Source organism: Chrysemys picta, chromosome 2, assembly GCF_011386835.1.
Source record: "Chrysemys picta bellii isolate R12L10 chromosome 2, ASM1138683v2, whole genome shotgun sequence".
Lineage (NCBI taxonomy): Eukaryota > Metazoa > Chordata > Testudines > Emydidae > Chrysemys > Chrysemys picta.
This window is the reverse complement of record NC_088792.1, coordinates 248,435,664-248,463,191: the sequence shown is the minus strand read 5'-3', so window position 1 is coordinate 248,463,191 and position 27,528 is coordinate 248,435,664. Positions and strand designations below refer to the sequence as shown.

Below are 27,528 nucleotides of genomic sequence, written 5' to 3'. Positions count from 1 at the left end.
AAGAGATGTTTGTTAGATCTTCATTTGGGATTTTGAGTTTTATTTTCTGTGAATAAACCATGACCCCAAGGAGGGTTACTTTGACCACAGAAAAAAATGTGTGGCGTCTAAGGAGTCCTGAAGAGGAGGAAACAGAGGCAGGTTGCTACAGAGTGATCTTTGGTGACGAGGGGCTGCTCAGGAGACAGCTGACCCCATTACAATCCCTTAAATACCAAAATCAAGTTAACAAAACAATACTTCAAAGAAACAAAATCTCTGGATATGAGCAGATTCTGATGTTGTGATGAAATATGCTTTTGTATTTAAGAATACAAGCCTAAATTTTCAAAAGTAACTAATATTTTTGAGTACCTCAATTTCTGGGTGCCCAATCAGGTCCCTTTAAGGTGTCTCAAGTTGGGCATCCAAAATCACTGTTTAAAGTTTTGGACAATGTATTTATATTTTTGAGCTGTGTAAAACCTGTGATGTCCTTAATTATTCATTTCCTTGCTTTAATGTGCTTGGATTTTGTAAGTTTTGTGATAGGCAAACACATGGATGTCATTTAGCAACCTTAGTTGTTTTTTAAAGCAAAGTTTTTTTGTTTTTAGAATTCTATTATAGGTGCAGGTTAGTAAAACAATTGTTAGAAAATCTAAAAGTACCTTATTCTTGTTCTGGCATTCTGGCCTCTACCCATTCTGAAATGCACAACATAAAGCATGTATAGGAGATGAGCTTAGTTTGCACAAGCACCATTATTTGACATCTATTGTTAAGAAGAAGAGGAGCATTATATATAATATCTAAGTGCTGTACATATGACAAAGCTTCTGAAACATGAGCAAATGGGCACGAAAAGATGGGTCAATTTATTTTTAATCCAGCTAAGAAATTAAATGGCTCTCTACATTTTCAAAGCCATGTACAATTATTGTAACTAGATGATCTATGGCATTGGAAATTTCAAGTATAATTACTCAGTTCCCTTATGATGAGTTATTATTTTCACGATAGTTTCGTGTTTGTACACACAAACATGCATGTCCACATGTGTGATAAAAGGGCTTCCACTTCTATACCTGAGTTTACATAGGTTTACAAGGGCTTCAAAGTGACTTGACTTTTTGTTGTTTGCACTAACTAGGTGTAAAGCTCAGAAATCACAACCTATGCTTGCTTCTTTAGGATCAACAAAGAAGATAAGGCATGTGATTGGCCTTTATACTCTGACATGAAATGTGTCCCTGAGAACTGACAGATCATTAGCCTACATAATTATGATCGACTAAAAGACAAAATTTAGAGCTTGCCACATAATTAATAAAAGTATTATTTACATATAATAATTAATGGAGATATCCTATTTCCTAGAACTGGAAGGGACCTTGATATGTCATTGAGTCCAGCCCCCTATCTTTACTAGCAGGACCAAGTACTGATTTTGCCCTGGATTCCTAAGTGGCCCCCTCAAGGATTAAACTCACAACCCTGGGTTTAGCAGGCCAATGCTCAAACCACTGAGCTATCCCCCCTCCTCCAGCCCCAGCCAGAGGGCTCTGGAAATTAAATCAAATAATAGAAACAAATTAAAATATAAGAAAAAGCTGTTCTTTCAAAATTTAAACATATACATAAATAAAAGGTCCAGTTCTAAAAGGAAGAGATGAGGAACAGTAATAAATATAAAGCCATGAGGCAACTGCTGTTTGCAGTTATGGCATCTTTTTAACAGAATGGCTTGGATGACCACTAGTTTTGGTAATTTCTGATAATCTCTGAACTGGGACAAAGAAATTTATCAGTGTCAGGGCAAAAAAAGCATCCACCCATCAGCCAACTCCACTGTCAACTTACCTGTTAGGAAAATCTTTTTAACTACCATGTTGTAACTTGTCAAAGATTTTGTGTGCACAGCTGTATTATTGATAGCTCTATGTTCACCATTAGCCCTTATGTTTATTTTTGGAAGATACTCTCCCCATCTTGCATATTCTTTATGTTAATTTGCTTAACGTTATTATGGGAACCCGATAAGGCCTTATCTACAAGAGAAAACAATGTCTCAAAATTCATTTCCACTGGTGACAATGGTGGATGCTATAGTGTAGACAGGGTGCAGATGTTCTTATCAGCATCCGATACCTTGTTTAAAAAAACTCTGTAGTTTATCTGTGCCGGGGAGAGAGATAGTGTTGTGGTTGAGACACTATTCTTGGCCTCAGGAAATGTGGGTTCAATTCCCAGCTGAGCTACAGACTTCCTCTGGGTAGGTCTACACTGGATCTGGGAGTGAGCCTCCCAGTCTGGCTCCACAGACTTGTGTTAATGGGTCTTGCACTAGTGATCTAAAAATAGCTGTGCAGATGTTGCGGCTTGGGCTCTGAAGCGGTGGGGGTGGACTTCAGAGCCTGAGCCACAAGTCTATGCAGCTATTTTTAGAGCACTACTGCAAGCCCCAATAACATGAGTCTGTGGATCTGAGCTGGGAGGCAGGCGCCCAGGTGCTGTATAGACATTTTACATGATGTAGGGCAAGTCACTAAGAGCTTGTCTTCATGGGGACCCTCAGGAATGTTTAAATCGAATTGGGTGTGGATTAGTTAAATTGCATTAAACCCCCTTGTAGATGCTCTCATTCACAACTGAAGTGTCCTTAATTTGATTTAGCCAATTCACTTTCAAAATAAATTAAACTAAACTGAATTAAGACCACTTTAATTTGGAATAAAAGGCACAGATTTTTAAAGGTATTTAGGCATTGCTCTGCTTGGCATTGTAAGGTCTAAGTGACAGACAGCTAATCTGCCAGCATGAGCAAAGTGAAATTTAAAACATAATTAAACTTTTCCTTATGGCCAAGAACAATAGGAATCTATGTGCATGGAAAATCCACAAATTGTAATGATATACAGCCCGGGTTGGCAAACTAGCCGTTTTAAGCCGGTCCTTGAGCTCCTGCTGGGGAGCAGGGTCTGGGGCTTGCCCCGCTCCAGCACTCTAGCCAAGGAGCAGGGTCGGGGGCCCCTCCACGTGGCTCCTGGAAGCAGCCGCATGGCCCCCCTCTGGCTCCTACGCGCTCCAATGGCCCCACTCCAATGGCCCCCTCCAGTGCTCCAATGGGAGCTGCAGGGGCGGTGCCTGCGGATGGGGCAGCATGTAGAGCCACCTAACCGTGCCTCTCCGTAGGAGCCGGAGAAGGGACATGCCGCTGCTTCCAGGAACCGCTTGAGGTAAGCACCGCCCAGAGCCTGCATCCCTGAGCCTCTCCCCATGCCCCAACCCCCTGCCCCATCCCTGATCTCCCTCATGCCCTTCAAACCCCTTGATCCCAGCCCGGAACGCCCTCCTGCATCCCAAACTCCCCAGCCCCACCCAAGAACCCGCACCCCCAGCCGGAGCCTGTACCCCTTCCTGCACCAAACCCCCAGCCCCAGCTCTGATCCCCCTCCTGCCCTCTGAACCCCTCAGTCCCAGCCCAGATCACCCTCCTACACCACAAACTCCTCATCCCCAGCCCCACCCAGGAGCCTGCACCTCCAGCCAGAGCCCTCACCCCCTCCTGCACTCCAATCCCAATTGTATCAACAGTCATGGCCCACCATACAATTTCTAATCCCAGATGTGGCCCTCCGGCCAAAAAGTTTGCCCACCCCTGATATAGAGTGTATCTAGAGATGTGATATGGGTTTTACTCTCTATTCCAGAACTAAAACTTTCATTTTCGAAAGATTTTTGCTCTTCTTTTTGTGAAGAGAGGTCAGAATACTACAGTAATGGATGAGGTATATGGACCTCACTGCACACAACGTAAACTCAGGCCATGTCTATGTTATGGAGCTACAGCCGTGCCATGGTAAAGCTGTAGCATAGACACTTGCTACAGCAAATGAAGAGATTTTCCACTATTATAGGTAATCAATGTCCCTGAGCAGTGGTAGCTAGGTCAACTGAAGAATTCTTCTGTCAACTTAGCCACATCTACATCAGGGGGTTATGTCAGCATAGCTACAGAACTAAGAGGCCTATACTAGAAAAGTGCTCCTATTATAGACCTAAATCAGAATATCCAGGTAATGCATATATGGACTCTTTACATTCTTTTCATTTGAAACAATGGTGCATAGTTATTAATACTAGAAGTCTTTTTTAGATTGTAAGATTTTGGGGGCAGGGAAGAGCATGTATCTTACATGTTTGTACAATACCTAGCACATTGGGGTCCCCATCTTCATTGGGGCCTGTAGATATTACTGTGGTGGTGATAATAAAGCATTAATACATAATATATTAATAAATAGTGTAACTACATACAGTATCTTTCACTTCTAGTTCACCTAACCTCGCCTGGCTCAGTAGAGACATATTTTTGCCAATGGCTTTTGATAAATGACTTGGAGCGCTCAGGGAAGTTCCCATATGACAGCCACCCACATCTCTCTTTCTCTCTCACACACACAGCATCATGACTGACTACTCTTTGTTGCCAATCTGTGCAGAGAAGCAAAGGATTAGAATGGGCATGGAGACTGAACTGCTGCGGGGGTGGGGTGGGGGGACAGTTTCTCCAAGCAAAGGTTGAGGCACAGCGGTGAGGCATTTTGCTGATGTTCTGTGGACAAATGGCTGTCAATATGGAATTTTTCACAAGCATTTAAGATTCACCTTACAAAATTCTAAATGTTTAAAATGACATTTGAGAACTTGATATAAATCACGTCACTGCCATAATCTCCACATTTGAGAGAGACACATAGGCACACTTTCAGTTTAAGTAAGTGAAAGTAGCTCATAAGCATTCACAGGCATTCTCTCCCCTATGCACAAATATTTACTTTTAACTAGGACTAGATCCTAATAACAGTTATGCAAGTAACTGTACTTGTGCAAGTAGCCCCATTGGCTTCAACTGAACTACTACCATAAATGAAGTCACTTATGTAAGTAAGCATATGCAAGATCAGGCCCCTAATATGAATTTTTTTGAAGTCCAGAAAGTACATTTTTAAATGTAGATCCCAAGAACCTCATAAGTGCTTAGATATGATTGTGACAGATGCAATACCGTATAAGAAAGAGGATTAGAATAAGATGGGGGTGGGGATGGAACTGCAGCCAATGGGAGCTGCGGGAGCGGCGCCTATGGGCAAGGGGCAGCACATAGGAGCCGGAGGGACAGATTGCTGCTTCCTGGGAGTCACCCGAGACTAGCACTGCCTGGAGCCTGCACCCCTCCCCTCTCCTGCCCCAGCCCTGAGTTCCCTCCCACACCCAATCTTCCTCCCAGAACCTGACCGCCTCCTGCACCCCAACCACCTGCCTCAGCCCAGAGCCTTCTCCCACATTCCAAACCCCTTGGCCCCATCCCCCAGCCCAGAGCACCCCCCCAAAACCTAAACCCCTCATCCCCAACCCCGCCCCAGAGCCCACATCCCCAGCTGGAGCCCTCACCCTCTCCCACACCCCAAACTCCTGCCCCAGCCCTGAGCCCCCTCTCATACTCCAAACCCCTCGGCCCCAGCCCAGAGTCCCCTCCTGCACTTCACATCCCTCCTCCCTAACCCCACCATGAAGCCCACACCCCCAGCCCAGAGACCATACTCCCTCCCACACCCCTGACTCAGCCCAGAACCCCCCCCCCCCAACATGGAGTGAGTGGGGGGCAGGGCCTCAGAAAAGGGGAATGACAGGGGCAGGGCCTTGGGGAAGGGGCAGGCAAGAGAGTTCCGTTTTCTGCAATTAGAAAGCTGGCAACCCTAATACTAGGGGTGGTATTGCTTTAGTTTTAAACCAATATAGTTATAGCTGTAAAAAATCTGGATGGAGACAAACTCTTAGCCACAGACAGTAGTTTGTGGCTATACACATCAGGGTTTACATATATGGCTCTTAATAGCGTGTATGTATCATATTTCACTCTTGCTTCACAGCAAGGCTGCAACATAATATGATTTGTAATCAGCTTCTAACACAAATTTGTTGGTAGATGGTACCATAATCATAATCGTAGCTGGACTGTCTGTTTCCCCTTTCCCAAGTCTTGGAGATCCTAAAGTGCACAGCACTAAATGAAAATCACCGCTTTTTTCCCTGGCATTAGTAGCTGTAGCATTAAGGGAGAGCTGCCCAGCTTTCCCCAGAATGCACTGATTCAAACACAGTTGTCAATGTGACCGGGGCGGACAGCCAACATGGTTGATATAATTATGCTAGAAAATACGCTGCTGTATGGATATGCTGATATGTGTTAGCTGTAACTGTCAGATGAGCATGGTTAATGTAGTTCTACCTGGTGTAGACTGGATAAAGGAAAGGAAGGCAACAATAATGTACAAGGTTATTGGGTTTAAAAACACTCCCAGTACCATAAGTAATAGAGTTTAAAATTTCCAGGGCATAACTATTTTTAATCCAGTCACATGTTTCACTGAGAGTGGCGATTAAAAAATAATCTTAATTTCTAGATGCCTTCATGCACCCTGTTCTTCTACCACTCCCCATTACTGCTAAACGCTCCAGCAGCTACAATGAAAGCAGGGGCCAGAATTACATTCCGCGCACACACGCTGTATTGCCGACATGCCTACAGACCCCCACTGAAACCTTGTGCCAGCAGGCACCACGCAAACATACCTAAAGAAACAGTTCCCGTCCCCGCTGCGCCCCCTCCCGCGGCACGCAGCCATGAGCACCCCTGCATCCCCCCAATACAGTCAGGGGCGTCCCGCGCCAGCTCTACCCCCCCCGCTCAGCCAGGCCGCTCAGCTTCCCTCACATCCCCCTCCCAACTCCATCCTCACTCTTTCATACCCCTCCCCCCAAATCACGCTCCTCCTACCGGTCAGAGAGGCTCGTCCCCATCCCTTTGGGTGCGGGGTTTGAAAGAGGACGAGCCCATGTACGGCGAAGCGGGGGTAGGCGGGTCGGGAGAGGAGGGCGGGCTCACCCTCGCCCATCCCCCTCGCCACCCTCTGGACAGGCGACTGCTGGGGGGCCCCAAAGAGGGTGCGGGACTCGTCCGCGGCGACTCTGTGTGCGCGCTGGCCCCCGTGCCCCGATGTGGTCTCGCCCGCTCCCCCCGCTCAGCGCAATGGGACGTGCCCGGGATTTCGCGTCACCCATTGTTTACAAACCAAGCCCAGCAGCGGGCTGCTGCGAGTCGGGTTTGTACCGGCGCGGCGCGCGGAGCCGGCCGAGATGCCCTGCCTGCCCGGGGAGCGCTTTCTGCTGCTGGAGCGCTCGGTCGCCGTGGGGCAGGCGGGCTCCAAGGACGTGGACGCGCTGGTGGCCAAGCTGGGCGAGGTGCTGCAGCTAAGCGCCCAGCGGGCACCGGCCCCCCGCGGCCCCAAGCACCCGCCGCCCACCACCGCCCGGGGCCGCGCCGCGCCCTACTCCCCCCGCGGCAGCGGCCTCCTGGTCCCGCGGGGTCCGCCCCCCCTGCAGCCGCACCAGCCCGCGGAGCCCCAGCGGCCGGGCAAGAATAGCCAGCGAGTGGCCAAGCAGCTGTGCGGCCGGGGCTGGCTGCGGAGCGCCGCCCACAGGAGGAAGCGGCCGGGCCCCGGGGAAGCGCCCGGCGAAGAGGAGGATCCGCACCGGCTCCTGCAGCAGCTCATCCTCTCCGGGAACCTCATCAAGGAGGCAGTCAGGCGCCTGCAGCTGGCGGCGGCGGCCGTGGCCACAGCAACCACCGGCGGCAGCGGGGAGGGGGAAGCAGCAGCCCTGCAGCCTCTGCAATAGCCCCGCGGGTTGCGGAGATCCCGTGGCACCGAGCTCCGCACCGACATCAGGACATCGCATGTGGGAGGGGCCAGCTATCGGCGGATCTATCTAGGGGGCGACCCCCGTACTTGAAACAGACTCTTTATTGACAGTGAGATCCCGTGGCCGGGGTCAGGCTATTCTGTATAAAACGTGGTGCTAGCGCCGAGGCGCTGTAAGTCTCTGTAGTGGTCGCTAATGGGGGTGGAGGAAGGAGGGAGCCCCGCACCTTCATCGAGCGTGACCCGCTCCGCGGAGATGCAGACCCCCTCAACTCGCTGCTGTGTGTCGGTGCGGGGGAAGGGACCACCACGCTGGGCCATTCCCGACCTGCCGTTGTTTTGGAGGAAGGGGTCATGGAGGGGAGCGGGAGATGCGGCACCCGGCAGGGGGAGGGGTACGCGTGTGGGGCGGCGGGGAGGTAGGTTGGGGTGGAGTGGGTTTAAAATTTCGTGGGTCCTATTCCTCTGCCCCAAGGTCACCGCTTGCAGTCCCCGAAAGGCGCATTCACCCAGCGCGCGCACGGTGGTGTTTTCCCCAGCCGGTTGGAGATAGTAACCCTAGCTTAGCTTGTTTTGACTGTACTGTGGGCGAGCCCTGTGTTTTGTAACCGCTGGGAGTCTCCTGAGGACGTGCACGTTGCCCGATCCGAGTTGTTGTGCTCCCCCCCCCCCCCTACTTTCCAAGAGCTCCTCCTACCAGTGGGATTCTCAGAAACAGGGTCATATTACAGCAAGCTCTCTAAGAACCCCACCAGTCCCCGTCCTTCTTGCTAATACCACTGCCACTGCTCCGGCACTCGGGGGCTCTTTCTAGGAGGATGGACAAGAGAGAAGGCTGTATCTTCACACCCCTGCCCTGCTATTCCCACTGCCAGGGCGCTCCAGGCTGGGAGTCTTTCTCGCTACACGGGAGTAGATTTGTCCGTCTCTGGTGGTCTCACAGGAGCCATTTGCAATAAGTTTAAAATATCTTATTGGGAGGTGCGTGTTTCCTTTCCCCTCCTGGGTTTCTTTTTTACACTTCTCCCATTGTGACTACAGAGCGGTTTTAAATGTGAATCTCAGAATTGGAAAGCCGCTGAACTGATCATTGTGAAGTGCGAGTGAATGAAGACCGAGATACATTGTTCACTTATGGTAGCTAAATAACTTTTTATTTTTTCCAAAAAACAAAACAAAACCTCAATGGCTGGATTGAAAAAATGCCGGCTGTTGTCAAAATATATACACTTCGTAACGGAGTGTTTGAATTGTGTTCCTGGTTTACAGGACTTGTCTTAATTAACATGTCTGTATTGAATAAATGTGGTCTTGTTTTTAGCTTGGATCTGTGTCTTATTGACATCGAGGAAAGTAAATCTCTTTATATGAACTAAGCAGTGGGGACAGTCTTACAAACATACATAACCCATCATATTTCCCTTTCAGTTAAGAGATCTCCATTTTGCAGACAAAACAACAATCCGCATAGTCTGATGCAGCGGGACACCAGTTATTAATGCATTGAGATGCAATTGAGCCCCTTTGTTCGCAAGCAGCATTCTTTCTTATGCCACGGGACATCCTTTCCTGCAGACTCAACCTTGCCACAGGAATTCATAAGTCAAATCACACTTAACAAAATTAACAATCTAGTATATCCCGTTAGAGGGAGGAAAGAAGATGAAGTTGGTTATTTATTCATGTTCTTTATTTCCTGGGGAAGAAGAGCATACAACTAACCTGAGATATGGAGAGGGAAAAGGTGTAGTAGGCTCCTACATCTCAGTAGGAACAGACTTAAGGAGATTTATTCAAAAACAATTGTGCCAATTAAGTTTTTAAAACACCATTCTGAATGTTTTAGGTTAGTAGGTAATCTCATTCCATTTTAAAATAGTCAACAAATGAGTTTTAAAATTAGGTTTGTACACACACTAGAAAACAATTTCCCCTTTTCCCTCTTCCCCCTCCCCTACCTACATTGGGATAAAAGCAGCTCCTTTGAAGGTATAATCCCATTTGAAAGAAAATGGAAGATGTTTACCTCTGAGCAGTTAGTTACTTGCACCGTTCATGCTTTTTGAAGGTCAAATTTGATCCATAAACTGCTTACGTCAGGACATATTTTTTTTGTGCTAGCATTGAGTGATATACGTAATCTTTAGTACCTAATTGTGTTTAATGTTCAGTTGAAGTATTAATTTCAGGTTTTGGTTTTTTGTCCTAAGGTGGTAGTAAATAAGCAGTATGTACTGTGCTTTTTACCAGCTTTTTCTTCTTTTTTCTAATTTGTAAGCAGACTTTGTGGACATGTAATGTGATCTTTCATAACAAAGCACATAACTTAAAGGAACATGGTAAGAGCAGACTTCAAAAACATTGTAATATCTAATTCCTAATATCTGAAACAATTTTAAAACTTAAGTTTCATAATTTGTGGTTTACTCTTTTGCATTTTAAACAGCTAGGAATAAACAGACTTGCTATTACCTTTGTTCTTGTGCTTTATCAGAATGTTGCAATATTTAGGTTACAAATACTGCAGAAGAATTATTTTAAAATTAAGTTTCTATTTCATTCTTTAACTCCCAAAAGTCTAAGATGTAAAACAATCTGACTTTCAAATGTAACTACCTGCCATTGTGCCTTTACATCTATTCATTTTCATATTTTTGTCCAATAGTTCCAGGACCAGAGTTGCACCCACTGTGCCAATGGTTAACTTAAATCCTGGAATGAACAGTTTAATTACCTGGGCCTATTTAGTAACTCTGTTACATTACCTAACTTGGCTGATGTAGTGTCAGTATTTATGTAACTTTGGTTAAATATGTGAATGTATAAAATAAAGGCCAACTAAAATATTCCCATACTGATTTTACCTCTGATTTTCCATTACTTCAGTTTATGCACAGAGATTCTACATTTCCCCTCCAAAACCCAAACACAGATCTGTGTATATTAATGAGAACAGTTAACTTTACAAGTGTTCTTTATAGTCAGTGAAAGAAATAAGACATTCATTCTAAGGGTTTTACTAGAATAATACATTTTAATAAACTTGCAATTGAAATGAGATATAGAGAAGACACTAGTTAATTTCATTGACTAGTTGGTTTTTAACTTTCTAAATTGCTTTTAAAATAACCTTTACTCTTTCCTTGTGCAGGACTGGGAGATCTGTGGATAGGAAAGGGCTCATTGAGTTAAGCATTGTGTACACTGTGTGTGATGGTGTTGTGTAAAGGGATTTTGGCATTCATTTTGGATGATTTTCAAAACTCTCTCCAATGCTTCTACCACTTGTAACATGAACCTAATAAACACATGCCAATAAACTTTTAACACTCCCCTCCATACATGTCTTAAGAAAAGTCTTATTCAAAATAGAGCTTGCGTCATGATTTTCACAAATAAACATCAAATTTGGTCTATCATTTTGGTTCTGGAAAACAAGACTTAAGTAGTGTAAGACCAATTGACACATTTTATACTCTTTCTAGTTTATTTTAATAAACCCCACAAAACATTACCTTGCAGTGCAAACATTGCTGTACTATCCTATGCATAACAACCTGAAAGTGATACTTATTCGAGAACGATTTCATTGTTTGCTAAGTAGTGCAAACATAAAAGTAGAAACAGTGAAATAAACTGTTTCCTACATTTCTTTAAATATGCTTTGCTCAATTAAGGTACACTTTAAAAAAAATTAACTTGATTTACTCCATACTGCCTTTGCCCTTCACAGCACACTTGGCTTGTTCAATTTTGAAAGATAAAATCAGTTGTCTCAACAACTTTAGATGTTTTTGAATTGTTACTGTACCCAAAAAGTCTTATTAGTGTATCTACAATTTTCCCAGTTGCTGTGTTTTGATGTTTTTTAATGGGTTCATCTTTTCCTGGTCAGATCAGCAGGAAAACTGGGTAGAAAAGCAGGTTCTTTCAGCAAATGAGTTATGATCTCCAGGGCCCAAATTAAAGATCTACATATTTGTAATTAACAAGTGTTATAGTAATAGTTTTTGGAGCTGGTTCAGTCTTTTATGCACTTCTGGGGTTCTGTATTTCTGGTGAATATTGATCTTAATTTTTGTAAAAATATGAAAAGGAGTTATTGTATCTTATTGTGCACTTAAATGTTGTTGGATTAGTATGGCACATAGTTGCACATTAATAATATAAACAATGTTTTTTTACCCCCTGAATTCTCTGTAGGAGCAGAGAAATGTTTTCATGACTCTTTGGACAAAACCCTGCTTCATTCACACCATTGTTTTATCTTGCTTATTCTATTGTACCTTTCTCCTTGATTGACAGAAGGTGACAGTAACATTCAGCAGCTAGAATAATCTTCCCTGCCTGCCACTCTGGCCACATTTCTCGTTCCTTCAGATTAGTCTGCAGTAGTGCCTAGAGCTTTCAATCAGGAGTGGGTCTCTATTGTGCTAAGCATAGTAGATGTATACAGAAAGGTATGGTCACCGTCCTGAGTGCTTACAGTCTCATGTTATGACAAGACTTAAGTGTGTCTGACAAACAGTAGAAGGGAGAGGAAGAACATGGGCTGGTTAATGCACAATTTAAATCCTATTCGAAACACCATCACTGGCTTTTATATTCCTCATTCCTTCCTCTACCCCATCTATATCACATCCTCCCCATTGCTCTCTGCTCTACACATCATTTTGTGGCTCCCTTTGTTATCATCTCCAACTCTCACTTGTGTGCCTGTTGTCATGCTGGTCCCAACAACATGAATGACGTCTCTTATCCTCAGTTCTAAGCATCTTTGTTCTCCCCAATCCCTCTTTGAGTGCACTTATTTTACCTTCTTTCAGAGGGGTAGCCATGTTAGTCTGTATCAGCAAAAACAACGAGGAGTCCTTGTGGCACCTTAGAGACTAACACATTTATTTGGACATAAGATTTCCTGGGCTAAAACCCAAATAAATGTGTTAGTCTCTAAGGTGCCACAAGGACTCCTCATTTTTTTACCTTGCTTTTCCTTGTTGACTTCCAGTTTTGCTCTGGCTCAATCGTTGCTTGACAGAGACAAGGTGAGTGAGAGAATATCTTTTATTGGACCAACTTCTTGACAAAAGCTGTTCTCTGTCTCTTCCACCAATAGAAGATGTTTTCTTACTCACCTTATGCCATCTCTGCTTGGTATCAGAAATCTCATTTGCTTGCTATGTGACTCACATTGTATTATTTTTAATTCTTCTGTCCTCTCTAAATTCAGCAAAAATGAAAGTAACTTTAAATTGAGCCTCAAGAACCAGAGGTGAAATCTGGGTCCCACTTAAGTCTAAAGCAAGACTCCTATTGATCTCTGTGGGGATTTCACTCCATGTATTAAAGTCCCTGTAAAGCACCATGAAAAGTTTTGTGATATTTAAATGTTAGTAATAAATATATTTGCAGTTACAAGAAACTGAAACATCTCTTTGTATGAAATAATCTGTATGTAAATTGCATTACTTATGTACATGAGCTGCTCTGCTGGGGTATTCTGGTGGTCTGATATATTTAGCAAAGGGTACTATTAAATTCTTTAAAATGCAAGGCAAATATGATTGCACAAGGAGTATAATGATCAAAAGCAATTGTGGAAAAAAACAAACAACCTCCTCCCCCCCCCACAGAGTAGTCACTAAAACTGACAAATCTTTAACAAAGGGCTGGTCTACACTGGGGGGGGGGGGGGATCAATCCAAGATACGCAACTTCAGCTACGCTCAAATTACCTGGGGTCCATATGGCGCGGGATTGACGGCTGCGGCTTCCCCATCGACTGTGCTACCGCCGCTCGCTCTGGTAGAGTTCCGGAGTCGACGGTGAGCGAGTTCGGGGATCGATATATCGCATCTTAACGAGACGCAATATATCGATCCCGGATAAATTGATTGCTACCCGCCGATATGGCAGGTAGTGAAGACGTACTCTAAAAGTCGCTAAAGCAAGGGTGCTGCTCCTGAGCTGTATAAAGATTAGAAATATGTTCAATTCCAACCTGAGATAGAGGTTTTACTGTAGAAACAATCTTGAAGGTTCACCTTTAGTGCCTTCAAAGAAACTTTATTCGCCCCACCCCCAGTGTTCTGAGGCTTGTTCCATCAGTTGCCAGTTAGCGGGTGGCCTTTGATTGATTTAACAATCCAGCAAGGCTGCTGTTTCACGGCTCAGTGTGATTATTCTTAGCAGCAGTAATAAATTAAAAAGAAAAGGAGCCTTTCATTGCACATTCTGTGTTATGTAGTGAGGGAGCACTCAGAGAAGAGAGAGCAGCAGAAACATGTTTTAATTACAGGAACTGGATTCTGGTTGGCTTGATACTAAATATTTTGCTGCTCTAAGCATTTTACTGCTATAGGCAGATGCTTGTTCTACCTGTATCAATGTGATTGTTCTAATTTAAAATATTAAATCTATAAAAGCAAAGATTTGAAATTAAAGCAAATAACCCAAACTTTGACCTTCTTAAATTCACATTCTCATGCCTTTTTACCTTTATAATACAGTTTTTTCCCCATATTGTCAGCCAAATGACTGCAGAGGAAGGTGTGTGCATGTATACATACACAAATAGTACAGCTATTTTCTCCAAAAAGGGTAAAATAATAAAAAAGGTGTTTAACCCCTATACTGTTATAGCGAAGTATTATTAGTGACAGGCATTTAAAAACATCTAAAATAGCTTGGGTGTGCATGATTATCCCCTTCTAATCTGATATTTTTTCTAAAATCCTTGGTACGCAGATACAAGAAAATATACTAAATCGGCTGTCTGTTCACCTCTGTTACAGTCTTTCCTTCCTAACAGCTTCCCCTCTGCTACTTATGGCAGCTTCTCTCACTAGTCTTGTCCTGAATTCACACTCCTTTCCACAATGCAGCTCCCTCCTTATTTTCAGATGTGGAGGGTTCCCAGACAATTCCCATATCTTTTCTGATAAGGCCACGGCCTGAGACAAGGAAGGCTTGTTTTACATAGCAATTGTCCTGTCTAGGGTGGAATGTGTCTCAGTGCTAACAGCATCAGATGGAGAGAGGGCTTTTCAGTTCTGTTTTCGTGCCTCCTTTACCTGTGTCTAAAATGGGGAAGATGATAATACTTTCAAGAGTCTTGTGATGAATATTTGTGAGGTGTTTTGAATTATTTGGATGAAAGATTTCACAGCTATGCAAAATATTTTGTTATGCAGCAAAAATTATGGAGCAACTATAACATGTTTTAATCTTAGTGTTCATGAAGGCAGGTTACTTTGTTTAAAGATTTTGCTTTCTCAATGCAACAGCACTTTTGCATGCAGGGCATATTGTCCCAAGGCCAGCTCCTGGCAGTGATGTTACAAAGAATGAGGCTTTATTTGGCTCTTTGAAAAGTTTAGCAAATGCACTCAGTGTGATAGGAAATGAGATTTCAGCCACTTATAACATTTTAATTTTATTTTCCCCCTAAACAAAGCAAAGACCGTCATCTTCAATAAGGACTATATCTATGCCAAGAATTACTGGGTGAAGTTCTATGGCCTGTTATGGGAGCTCAGTCTAGGCCATCATAATGGTCCCTTCTGGCTTTATATCTATTAATTAAAATCTTATCTCTTATTTACTCTCGACTCGTTTCTTAAAAATCTGTGGTTGCAATTCGTTTTCCTCAAAGGGAAAGGTAATCCAACCCCCCCACACACTTTCATAAAAATGGCTGCAGAGATATTTTATAGATTTTTCCACACAGAAAAGTTCACCATTTACATGAGACAAAGCATAGAAAGTTTCAGCCCAGAGGATGCATGGTTTGAAAATGTGGGACACAGGAAAATGTGTCTGTGGTGAGGTTATAATACAAACTGGTTTGCAGTCCTACATATAGTATGTACAACCAGCTAGAATACTGGCATTTCCTGGATAAAACAGTTTATTTTTGTTATGGGAAGTTTTAATTTTGGAGGCTTAACCTGGATGTTAAAACTCATTAATAAAAGTGAAATTATTTTAGGGGACTATTTCAACTTTATAAGTAGTGTGCTCCAATTCTGTTGCACTTGTATAACTAAGCTGGGAAGATTAATGAATAACACTAAAGGTGACCCTTTCTGAGAAGACAACTCCATTTAATTAAAACTTCAGAAACACAGTTATTGCCATTCTGGATCAGAACCAAGGTCCATCTAGAGTAGTGGCCAGTACTAGAGGCTTCAGAGGAACCTTTAAGAGCCCCACAGAAGGAAGATGTTGGATAGTCTGTTCCCCACATAAAAGTGACCTCTAACAGCTAGAAATTGGCCTTAACCTTGAAGCATGAGGTTTAATATCTGTTCCAAAAAATTCACCTCACCTCAACAAGTATGTGACAATGTTCAACACATCCTACAACTTTTTGCCACTCTAAATCTTAAGATCAGTGTGGAGAAGCCATCCTTTGTGCCTTCTCAGAAAATAAAGTACACAATAGCAAGATCATATCTACTACCCCAGGCCAGATTCAAAATCATGGCAGGTATGATAAAACCTCAGGCAACATTAAGGTTGCTAGGTCACATGGCCTCAGGCACATTTGTAATTCAAACTGCCAGACTTCACACCCATTGTATGCAAGGTTGGCTGAAGTCAATACACCATCCCAGCAGGCATCACATAGATATGCCAGTCCATATTCCTCCAGGTGTCCTGAAGTCACTAGATTGGTAGAAAGGCCCCAATCAAGCATGCAACCATTTCCATTTTCTCTTCTGCTTCTCTCAAAGACAACAGTGACAAATTCCTTCAATCTTGGCGGGAGAGCACATCTAGACCAATATCGGCCTGTGGTCTCAAGAGGAGATTTGTCTTCACATAAATATCTTAGGGCAATTTGTTTCACTTGTTTAGCATTTCTACCTTTGGTTCAATCCAGGATAGCACAGGTGATGATAGACAGCACCATTGTGTTGTTCTATATGAAGAGACAAGGAGGAGCATGATCATCCCATCTATGTCAAGAAGCAGCCTGACTGTGGAACTGGACTAACCATTACCACATTGTCCTGACAGATGTGCACTTACTTGGACTACATAGCACTCTAGCAGATCACTTGAGCAGGGAATTTTCAGATGACCAGGAGTGGACTATAAAGGACACTATCATTCTGAGAGTTTTTCAGAGGTGGGGCCATTTTCATATGGAATTGTTTGCTACAGAAATAAACAAATTTCCCATCTTTTGCTCCAGGGGAGGCCTGAGTCCAGGACCTCTAAATGCACTCCTCACTCCTTGGACCCCAGGTCTGATGTATGATACCCTGTTGACCTATGAAGCAGACTTTTATAAGGCATGTAGCATGTCTATGAGCCAGACTTCCCCATGATGCTTTGGGAGTCACACTAAGAAGAGAAGATGCTAGCCTGCTGGAAATTATCAGTTTAAGAATAAATATTTTTAGTGAGTACAAGTGCAAACACTTAGTCTAGCAGATAAAAAACAGATGTTAATATACTGGAAATTTATGGGTAAAAATAAAATGTCTGTGTATATATACACACACACATATATATATAAATAAACTTGTAGGCAGCTCTGCTATAATTGTACCAAGCTGTAAGCTAACCTCAAAACCAGGACCAGACATATCGTGCATGTTAACTGACTAGTCTACAGGAATGGGTTCTTACAAATTGTGGTAATTATGGTCTCTTTCTGTTATATACTGTCTAAATAATTCTTAATAAACCCAATCAAGCTTAGTTATCCTGAGGTTTCTTTAATTACTAAATCAATTCAAACCTTTGTAACAAATTGGTAACACCTTTTCTACTGAGAATATTAAAAGAAATACCTCAAACAAGAGTCTGCAATAATGATCCTGATAGCACCAGCTTGGTTCAGACAATTCTGGTATCTACACCTCATGAGACTCTCAATTCAATCTTCAATAACATTATCAATGTGTCCAGACATAGTCTTTTTGGGCAATGGAACCATCTGACATCAGAATGCAGCCGCTCTGCATCTCACAGCCCAGATGTTGTCTGGCTGACTTTCATTGAGATAACTTGTTCTAAGGATGTCCAAAACATTCTCATATACAGAGGAAAGGCTCTACAAGGATCACTTAAGCAGCGATGTGAAAAGGTTCTCTGTTTGGGCACACCAACACAATATTTCTTCAACAGAATTGGACATTCCAAATATTGTTGACTACTTAGTGTTATTAAAAGGATCAGAACATTGTCAGTTCAATAAGGGTGTACTTGGTGGCTATATCAGTGCATCAACTTTAGTGGAGGATCACACAGTGTTTTCATATCCTATAGTGGCTAGATTCATTAAAGGCCTAGTGTATTTATTCCCATCATTGTGGAAACCCCTTCCCTCCTGGAATCTCAGTGTGGTTTTACCTGGGTTGATGGATCCTCCCTTTGAGTCCCTGATATCAGAAATAGGTGCACATTTTTAAAAGTGAGAGTAATTAATCAATGGAGCATATGACCAAGGATTGTAGCAGATTCTCCATCCCTGGCACTTTTAAAATCAAGATTGGATGTTTTTCTAAGAGATATGTTGTAGTTCAAACAGGAATTAATTCAGGGAAATCTTACGGCCTGTGTTGTACACAAGGGCAGACTCTATGATTGCAGACTGTATCTTACATAGAACCATAAAGTTAGAAGGGATCGCAAGGGTTATCATGTCTAATCCCCTGCCAAGATGCAGGATTTGTTGTATCTAAACCATCCAAGACAGATGGCTATCCAGCCTTCTTTGGAAAACCTCCAGTGAAGGAGCTTCCACGACCTCCCTAGGCAGCCTGTTCCATTGTCCTACTGTTCTTACAGTTAGGAAGTTTTTCCTAGATCTGTTCATGAAGACCGCCTGCTTAGTCATGGTTACTTCAGCCGGTAGGATTGGGAAACTGCAAGCACTCATTGTAGGTCCGCCATACACTCTTTATCACAAACATTAGGTTCCTTTAGCACACACACCCCACTCCCGACCCATCCAGAATTTATTCCTGAACTGGTGTCAGACATCCACCTAAATCAGATGATCCAGCTAACAATGTTCTTTCTTAAACTCCCTTCCAATCAATGGGAGGTGAAACTGCTTTCTTTAGATGTACATAGGATCCTCTCATTTTACCTAGCTAGAACAAAGTCACTCAGGGTCTCTCCTACATTGTTTGTTGCCTATGCAAAAAGAATGAAAACCCAGACCATTTAATCTCAAAGGCTAGCTAAGTGAGATTGCATTTAGCTATGTTCTCAGTTAGCTACTTTAGATCATCTAGGTCAAGTCGGGGCTCATTCCATTCAAACTCAGGCAGCTTGTGCAACTTCTTTCAGAAGTGTTCCCATTGCAGAAATTTGTAGAGCAGCTACTTTGGGATCAGTCCACACATTTACAAAACATTATCTAGGTTGGTTGCCTCTTTTGACAGAGTTGTTACAATCTGTCTTTAAGTAGACTCCAAGGAACACCTTCAGTATTTCAGGTTACTAGCAATGCAGAGACACCAGTGTTGAACAAGGTGTGTGCCCAGTAAAAGGGCAGGTTATGACACCTGGATTCTGTATTGGCAAAGCAACTCAGAATAAGTTGGCTCCACTCCACCCCTTGTTCCCTCAAGTGAGGGCACATGGCACTCAAGGCACAGACACAACCCCAGTAGACACTGCTGGCCAATTCCAATCTTGAGCTCATGCAGTATATGCACACTAAGAGTGGCATATATATATATATATATATATATATATATATATATATATATATATATATATGGACAACACACCTTGAAGTACTTCACAGTTACTGTAAAGTAAGTAACTGTTCTTTCCCAATTTATCTTCTCTAGACCATTCATTATTTTATATACTTTTATCATGTCCCCTCTTATTCATCTTCTTTCTATCTAAAATAAACAATTCCAAACTTTTCATTTTCTCTGCATACAAGTTTTTCCAGACCCTTTATCATGCTCATTGCACTACTTTGAACACTCTCTAATTCTGTATTATCCTTTTTTGAGATAGGATTACCAGTACTACACACACTATTCTAAATGAGGCCACACCATTGTTTTATATATAGGCATTAAAATATTCTCCATCCCATTCCTCATGCAACCTAACAACTTGTTTGCTTTTTTGACCACAACTGCAGATTGCGCACTGAACTGTCTGTGATGATACCCCTCTACTCTCGATGGAGTAAGTTACATTAGTGTAGTGTTGTATAACCTGTATTGCTGAAAAGTAGAGGCCCATTAGCACACTCACTTTTGCATGTGTATTTACCACATAGGCACTTCCAGAGTGGGGATTTTGGATGCACTCATGACTAAAGCAGTTCTTGTCTGGCCACATATTTGGGCAAAATACTTTTCGTGTCAGTTCTTTAAGTGTCCCTGTAGGCAAACTACTCTGTCCTCGCTCTAATAATCAGGCCCTAAAAGGCTTAGGCCTTAAGCATGCTCCCATTGAAGTCAGTGGCAAAAATCCGATTAACTTAAATGGAAGCAGGATCAGAGCCTTTGAGCACAAGTGCCTTTACAATAGTATCAATTGCCCTGGACTTTATAGTACAATTCATATTGATGCCACTGCAGTGCCTGAGAAAGTATGTGGTAAATTGGTATGTAGATAGCAAGGATTGCGCTCTGTGTGTCTTTGGCATTGTTACAAGGTAACATTATCTTATTTATCAGTATGCTTGGCAGACTCTGAAATTTTATATTTTTTTAATTTTAACAGATAATGTTTATTTTCAGCATTTTCTCTGATTTAAATTATTACAGTTGTGGGAAATTATGGGTGGATCAGACAGTAATTATTTAATGACAGTAGATGTTGAGATTCCAACAGTTAAAGCTTTATAACTGTTAACACAAACTGTCAACATCACGTGTCAAAATATACAAAGTAAATATTCTTAAATTAAACTGTAGATCTGAAGCAGCAATTTTCTTACTTTCCCTCTCTCTAAATTTTGATGATCGATGGGAAAATCATTTAATTGGTCTGTGAGCGTCTGACGAAATCAATGACATTTACTGGTAAAATCTACTCCCCTGAAGCTTATTTATCAGAATTTATTAACACCTTCCCTAATCTGTGTACTCTCTCAGATATTAGTCTTGCACCTCCCTCTTGCATGAAAAATGCAGAATATTGTGAAGAAGAGGGTTTGTACTGTAGTGATCAGTATTTGTGCCAAAGGCTTGGGTATCAGGTTTGAGCCTACGTTTTTTGGTGTAGTAAGTCTGTGATAATGCACCAGTAGATACTAATGTATATGGAAAATAGGATGCATCTATTACTGTAGCAAATTAATTGACACGGATGATCTGAGTTTTTGCATGGGTAGTTGTATACTGGCAATCTTACCACTTTTTGTGGTTTATTTACCAGATGTTAATGGTAATTTAAGTTGTTCACACTATTCCCTTTTACTGCATCATCTATCTGGGAGATCAAACACATTTAATTTTCTTTGCCTTTCTTATTAACACCAGAAAACAAACACTCTCTCTCTCACACACATACAGACAGACACCACACGAGTAGTAGGTTTCCTTCATTGTTTTTAAAGATACACATCTGCTGATACTAAAAATAGGTCCTTGTCAGCAGTGTGGCAATTTTAGGCTCAATGAGAAACCGTACCCATGGTAACAGTACAGTTGTTGAATCATTTATTATTTGAGCTACAAAAGCATAACAGTGCTGGCAATTTTTAACTTCTGAGCATTTTTTAAGGACACTTTACCATTTTGCTGTACTCCCTTTTCCACATAATTAATATTAATCAAACAACATTGGCCTTGGAACTGATTACCTGCCTCCTTGTAGTCTGCACTGTAGCAAATACTGTGCTAGGGTACTAGGTCAGAGCCTGGTAGTTTCTCTTCCTCCCCACCTCCCAAACATGTTTAAAACATGATTCAATCTTGTATTGTACTGATGGGTCAAACTGTGCTACAGACTTGTAAAGACAAAGGCTGTCCCAGAGTTTGGAAATCGGGTTAAGTCAGTTTGATTCAGTCTCGGCTGTAGGACTAAACCATGTTTTAATCACAGTGGGAGACTACTGTGTTGTAACAGTCCCTCAAAATTTGCTCAGTGTATATGAGACCTTAGGATCTGTCCACACTAGAATCAGATCCACGATAGCTAAACCATACAGGATCCTTAAACACAGATGATGCTATCAGGGTTCTATGATAGGTTTCCTGATTGGTGTGGCTGAATATTTCTTTCTGCGCATTGTGCTATGCCCTACCTAGCTAACTACTCTACAGTTCTGTTTTACAGCATAGTTCTAAGTCTCTTTTAGGCCCTGCCTGCATAATAACTTTTATATGAAATTTATCTGAGTCTGGGTTAGCTCTAAACTGGACTTGTGTCCAGTACTCCCTTGCTCTCCTGTGACCTGTTGGGACCTTGAAGCACCTGCTCATTCAAGCACCTGGACTCCTCCCTGCTGCTTCTGCAGAGGTAGGAGAGAGGGAGGGAGTATAAACTCCACCATCCCCACAGAGCAATGCAGAGGGAAATCTGTTTCAACTCAAAAGCTTCCTGCTTTCTAGGCAGAAAAAATTCTATAGAGGTGACTATCTGCCCCTTAATTTATATAAGAAAAAGTCAAACAATTGGCCCCCTTGCTTCTCTTCACTTTCTGCTCCCTCTCCTGTATCAGCTCAGCACAGCAGAGCTTGTTACTGCCACATCTGATAACGCTCAGGAGAGAAATAGAATTTTTATGTTTTAAATACTTGTATCTCTAAGTGCCTGACTTAGAGCACTAGGGTCTTTAATACAATATACAGACTGGGCATTTAATTCTGTTATATCTTCCATTAAAGCCAATTGAAAGGGTTGTATTGCTTGTAATGGGAGATGGATTGGACACCAATATAGCAGGTCATCTGATGCATCAGCAACCCATATAAAATAATCAGCCACACAGGCCATCAAATACAAGCAGAGCCGCCCCAAGCAGCCAAATAAACAAACAAAAAAAGCCACGATCGCGATCTGCGGCGGCAGTTTGGCGGGAGATCCTTCGCTCCAAGCAGGAGTGAGGGACCGTCCGCCGAATTGCCGCCGAACAGCTGGACGTGCCGCCCCTCTCCGAAGTGGCTGCCCCAAGCACCTGCTTGGTAAGCTGGCGCCTGGAGCCGGCCCTGAATACAAGAATACTATCTCACTGTCTTTAAAGAGAGTCACCTAAAGCTCTCATTTAGGGAGTCCTGTAGGGCTCAGTTCTACAGACCCTCTTATTCAATGTTTAGATTGGACCTCTCTGGGGAACACTGAGGAGTTATGGATTCAGTGCCAGGAAAGCATCATGACACCCAGCTCTAATTCTTAATCTCATGAAACCTAGATAGTCTCATTGCCTAGCTGTCCTGGAGAGAGACACACAGGAGCACTTGGATGAAGAGCAGCAGACTAAAGCTCAGCACAGGCAAGTCAGATGTGATGATGGTGGAAAATAGGAAGCATTTCAGAGAGCTGATTGAAGTGGTCAGATTGTGCACAGTCTTCAGGTATCTCATTGCTTCTGGACAGTCAGGTGGAAACAGTAGTTAGAAATGCCCTTTTCCATCTTTGGCTAGCCAGCAAGCTTCACTCCTTCCTTTTCACAAAGCGATCACTCCATATCTGACCTCTCAGTCCTCATCTTCAAAGAAACCTGTACAACACCTTCAAAAGATGAGCCTGGGAACTTAAATTCATAACTCTGCTAGACACTAAAAACAACGGACTTAGCAGAGACATTGGTTTTGTGACTCATTACAACAATTTGTAACACACCCTGCTGCCTGCTAACCCTTAATTGCCCACTTCATTTTAAGTGGTCTCCTCCAGCATGTGTGAACCCCTTATACTTACCAATCTGTCCCAACTTGTATTTAGCTTAAGGCATGGCTACACTTGAGAGTTAGAGCACATTAAAGCAGCCCCATGCGCTCTAACTCACAACGCATCCACACTGGCAAGGCATGTTGTAGAGTACTCCCAGTACTCCACCTCGGTGAGTGGAATAATGTTTGATGTGCCCTCGCTGGAGCACCGCAGCACCAGTGTGGATGCCCTGGTCTGTTAATGCATTCTGATCAGCCTCCAGAAGTGTCCCACAATGCCTGTTCTAGCCACTCTGGTCATCACTTTGAACTCTACTGCCCTGCCCTCGGGTGACCAACCATCAGACCCGCCCTTAAATTATCTGGGAATTTTGAAAATCCCCTTCCTGTTTGCTCAGCCAGGCGTGGAGTGCTCTGAGCGCATCTTTCCAGGTGACCATGCCTCCATGTGCCAGGTGATCCCCAGTATGGAGCAATAGTGAGGTGCTGGACCTCATCAGTGTTTGGGGGAAGGAAGCTGTCCAGTCCCAGCTGCGCTCCAGCCGTAGGAATTACGATACCTTTGGGCAGATATCAAGGGACATGATGGAAAGGGGCCATGACCGGGAGGCGCTGCAGTGCAAGGTTAAAGTGAAGGAGCTGCGGAATGCCTACCGTAAAGCCCGCGAGGCAAACTGCCACTCTGGTGCTGTCCCCGCGACCTGCCAATTCTACAAAGAGCTGGATTCAATACTTGGGGGTGACCCCACCTCCACTCCAAGGACCACCATGGACACTTCAGAGCCCAGTTCAACAAGGCAGGAGGAGGAGGAAAGCGGGAGAGAGGGTGCTGAGGAGGAGGAAGACGACACCCCGGAATCCCTAGATGCATGCAGCCAGGTGCTGTGCTCAAGCCAGGAGGAAGGTAGTCAGTCACGGTGGCCGGTGCTTGGGGAAGGACAAACACCAGAGGAGGTTCCCGGTAAGTGGCTTTTATTTTTGGAAGGAAGTTATTCAGTGCGGGCTTTTGGGGCGAGGAGGGTTAGGGCTGCATGCATGCCTAGATGCGGAATAGGGCGTTGATGTGCTCTCTCACATTGTGGTAATCGGCCTCAGTGATCTCTTCAAAGGTCTCCTCCAGAAGTTCAGCAATGCACTTGCACAGGTTTCTTGGGAGAGCTACTGTGATCCTTGTCCCAGTCAGGCTAACATGTCCACACCACTGTGCCATGAGGGGCGGGGGGAGGAGGGGGGACCATTGCTGCACACAGGCAAGCTGCATATGGGCCAGGGCAGAAGCCGCATTGCAGTAGAAGACTCTCCCTTACTTCCCAGGTCTCCCTCAGCAGCGAGATATCTTCCAGGACGAACTCCTGTGGAAAATGTGGGGACAGTGTTCAGTATAGGGGCCCCCTGCAGCTGTTGGCCCTCCCCAAGGCACAGAAACCCAGAGGACAGTACATTCGTGAAACAATCAGTCCTCCTTGATCCTGTGCTTACTCACCATTTTGGGGCTCCCATGGGTTATGTGCGCTCGCTTTGGGACGGGCAAATTATGCTTCTGTGTAGACCAGGGATCGGCAACCTTTGGCACACGGCCGGCCAGGCAGGGCCGGCTTTAAACCGATTCACCCAATTCCCCGGAATCGGGCCCTGCACCTAAGAGGGCCCTGCTCCGGGGGTCTTCAGCGGCATTTCGGCAGCGGGGGGGTCCTTCGGTGCTGCGGAAGACCCAGAGCGGACCCCCCGCCGTGAAGTGCTGCTGAAGACCCGGACTGCCGCCGGATATTGGAATGGGGCCCCACGGGTGATAAAGCCAGCCCTGCCGCCAGGGTAAGCACCCTAGCGGGCCGGGCTGGTTTGTTTACCTAGCTGCGTCCGCAAGTTTGGCTGATCGCGGCTTCCACTGGCCGCGGTTCGCCGTCCCAGGTCAATGGGGGCTGCGCGAAGCGGCATGGGCCAAGGGATGTGCTGGCTGCTGCTTCTCGCAGCCCCCATTGGCCTGAACCTGTGGACACGGCCGGTAAACAAACCAGCCCGGGCCGTATGCCAAAGGTTGCCGATCCCTGGTGTAGACTGTGCTTGCCCCAGAGGTGAAAGTAAGCCGGTACGCCCCGGTACAGCGTACCGGCAAGAGCCAGTGCACCCTACCGGGGTGGATCGGCTTCCCCTGGCAACAATTTAAAGGGCCTGGGGCTCCCAGCAGTGGCCTGTGCCCTGGGCCCTTTAAATTGGTGCCAGAGCCCTGCTGCCGGAGCCCTGGGATAGCGGCCGCTATAGCCTCGGCCCTTAAAATAGCCGCTGGAGCCCCGTCCCCGGCTCCCCAGGGTTCTGGGGACAATTTAAAGGGTCCGGGGCTCCTGTAGCCGCTACCACCCTGAACCCTTTAAATTGTCCCTGGAGCCTGCCGAAACCCTTGGGTAGCGGCGGCGGGGCTCCGGCAGCGATTTAAAGGGCCAGGGGCTCAGCCACCTCTACAGCCCTGGACCCTTTAACTTGCTGCCAGAGCACCACCGCCACTACCCCAGGGATCCAGCAGCAGGGCTCTGGGGACGATTTAAAGGGCCCGGGGTGGTAGTGGCAGCTGGAGCCCCGAGCCCTTTAAATCACCGCCCGAGCCCCCGGCTGCTGCTGCTACCCCGGGGCTCCGGCAGCGTGGCTCGGCTGGCGATTTAAAGGGCTCGGGGCTCCCAGCTGCTGCTATCACAGCCCTAGCCCCAGGGCCTTTAAATCCTGATTTAAAACGCCCGGAGATTTAAAGGCCCCGCCTCTTCTGGTAGAGACCACACCTCTTCTGGGTGAGGCCCTGCCCCCTCCTAATTACTACGGAGTACCGGTAAGTTCTTTAAGTTACTTTCACCTCTGGCTTGCCATTAAGTACAGGGGAATCATTGCTCTGTCTGGTGTGAACAATGCTGCCTCTGTTAAGTGTTGCATTTTGCCTTTATAGATGCAACCTTGAGATCTCAGCCGTCCGCATTATCACTGGCCGAAAGACTCCAAAGAATTAGGAAGAGGCCATGTAGAAGCAAAGACGACATGCTGCATGAAATAATGCAGCAGTCCCTTAACGAGAATCTAAAAGCGCAGGAGTGGAGGGAGAGTGAAAGGAGGATCCGCCAGCAGAATGCGGATCACTGGCACAAAGCGCGGAGCTCCGGCAGCAAAGCACGGAGCAGCTGATAAGTATCATGGAGCGCCAAGCGGACTCGATACAGGCGCTTGTAGCACTGCAGGCAGAGCACTACCACGCCCGTCACCCGCCCCTCCGCAGCCCTTGTCCAAAAACTCTTTCCCTTGTGCCCCCATGTCACCTCCAACCCACTTTCCCCAACATCTGGGTTCTTATCACCACTAGCTGCCTCCAACACCTGTAGTTTCACCACCCAGCTCTGAAAACTACAACCTTTACCCACTGCACTCAACCCCCATCACCATGCAGGATAGCCATCCTGAAGTGCAGCACTCATTGCACAGCACTCCAGACAGGAAGGCTGAGTATGATAACAGGACATACACAAATCTATGATTGTACCGTTCCCCACCCCACCTCCTTGCCCTTTCTGTTTCCCAAGCAGTTGTGTTTCTTTTCAATAAATGAATTTTCTTTTCAATAAATGGATTTTTTGGCTTTGAAAACATTCTTTATTATTGCATAAAGTAAAAGATACCTTAGCCCAGGAAAGCAACATGCACTGCAAGTCAGCGTAGCAAACACAGATTCCTACTAACATTGGAACCACTGTACTTCACTCCTGTGCAGGGCACCAGATATTACTGGTGGCTTTCGGTCTCAAATTGCTCCCTCAAGGCATCTCTAATCCTTGCAGGCCCCTGCTGGGCCCCTCTAATAGCCCAGCTCTCTGGCTGTTCAAATTCAGCCTCCAGGTGTTGAACCTCCGAGTTCCATACCTGAGTGAATCTTTCACCCTTCCCTTCACAAATGTTATGGAGGGTACAGCACGCAG

At 44.6% G+C, this 27,528-nt stretch overlaps 1 protein-coding gene and 1 long non-coding RNA gene across 2 annotated transcripts in view; one reads left to right on the top strand and one right to left on the bottom strand.

Moving 5' to 3' along the window:
* The window catches only part of LOC122172661 (uncharacterized), a 29,649-nt gene extending 27,265 nt beyond the window's left edge, over window positions 1–2,384 (bottom strand). The window contains exon 1 of the long non-coding RNA XR_010598927.1: window positions 651–2,384. This is a non-coding gene — a long non-coding RNA (uncharacterized LOC122172661). The remainder of the gene's footprint in view (window positions 1–650) is intronic.
* Window positions 2,385–6,997: 4,613 nt separating this feature from the next.
* Window positions 6,998–9,070, top strand: FRAT2 (FRAT regulator of WNT signaling pathway 2). Its single transcript, XM_005291667.4, has one exon. It carries the CDS (start codon window positions 7,183–7,185, stop codon window positions 7,720–7,722), a length of 540 nt encoding a protein of 179 aa, XP_005291724.2. The 5' UTR covers window positions 6,998–7,182; the 3' UTR covers window positions 7,723–9,070.
* The last annotated feature ends 18,458 nt before the right edge of the window (window positions 9,071–27,528 follow it).

What these genes read in the sequence shown, in the direction of transcription:
- FRAT2 (XM_005291667.4), top strand. Translation starts at nt 7,183, where the DNA reads ATGCCCTGCCTGCCCGGGGAGCGCTTTCTGCTGCTGGAGCGCTCGGTC.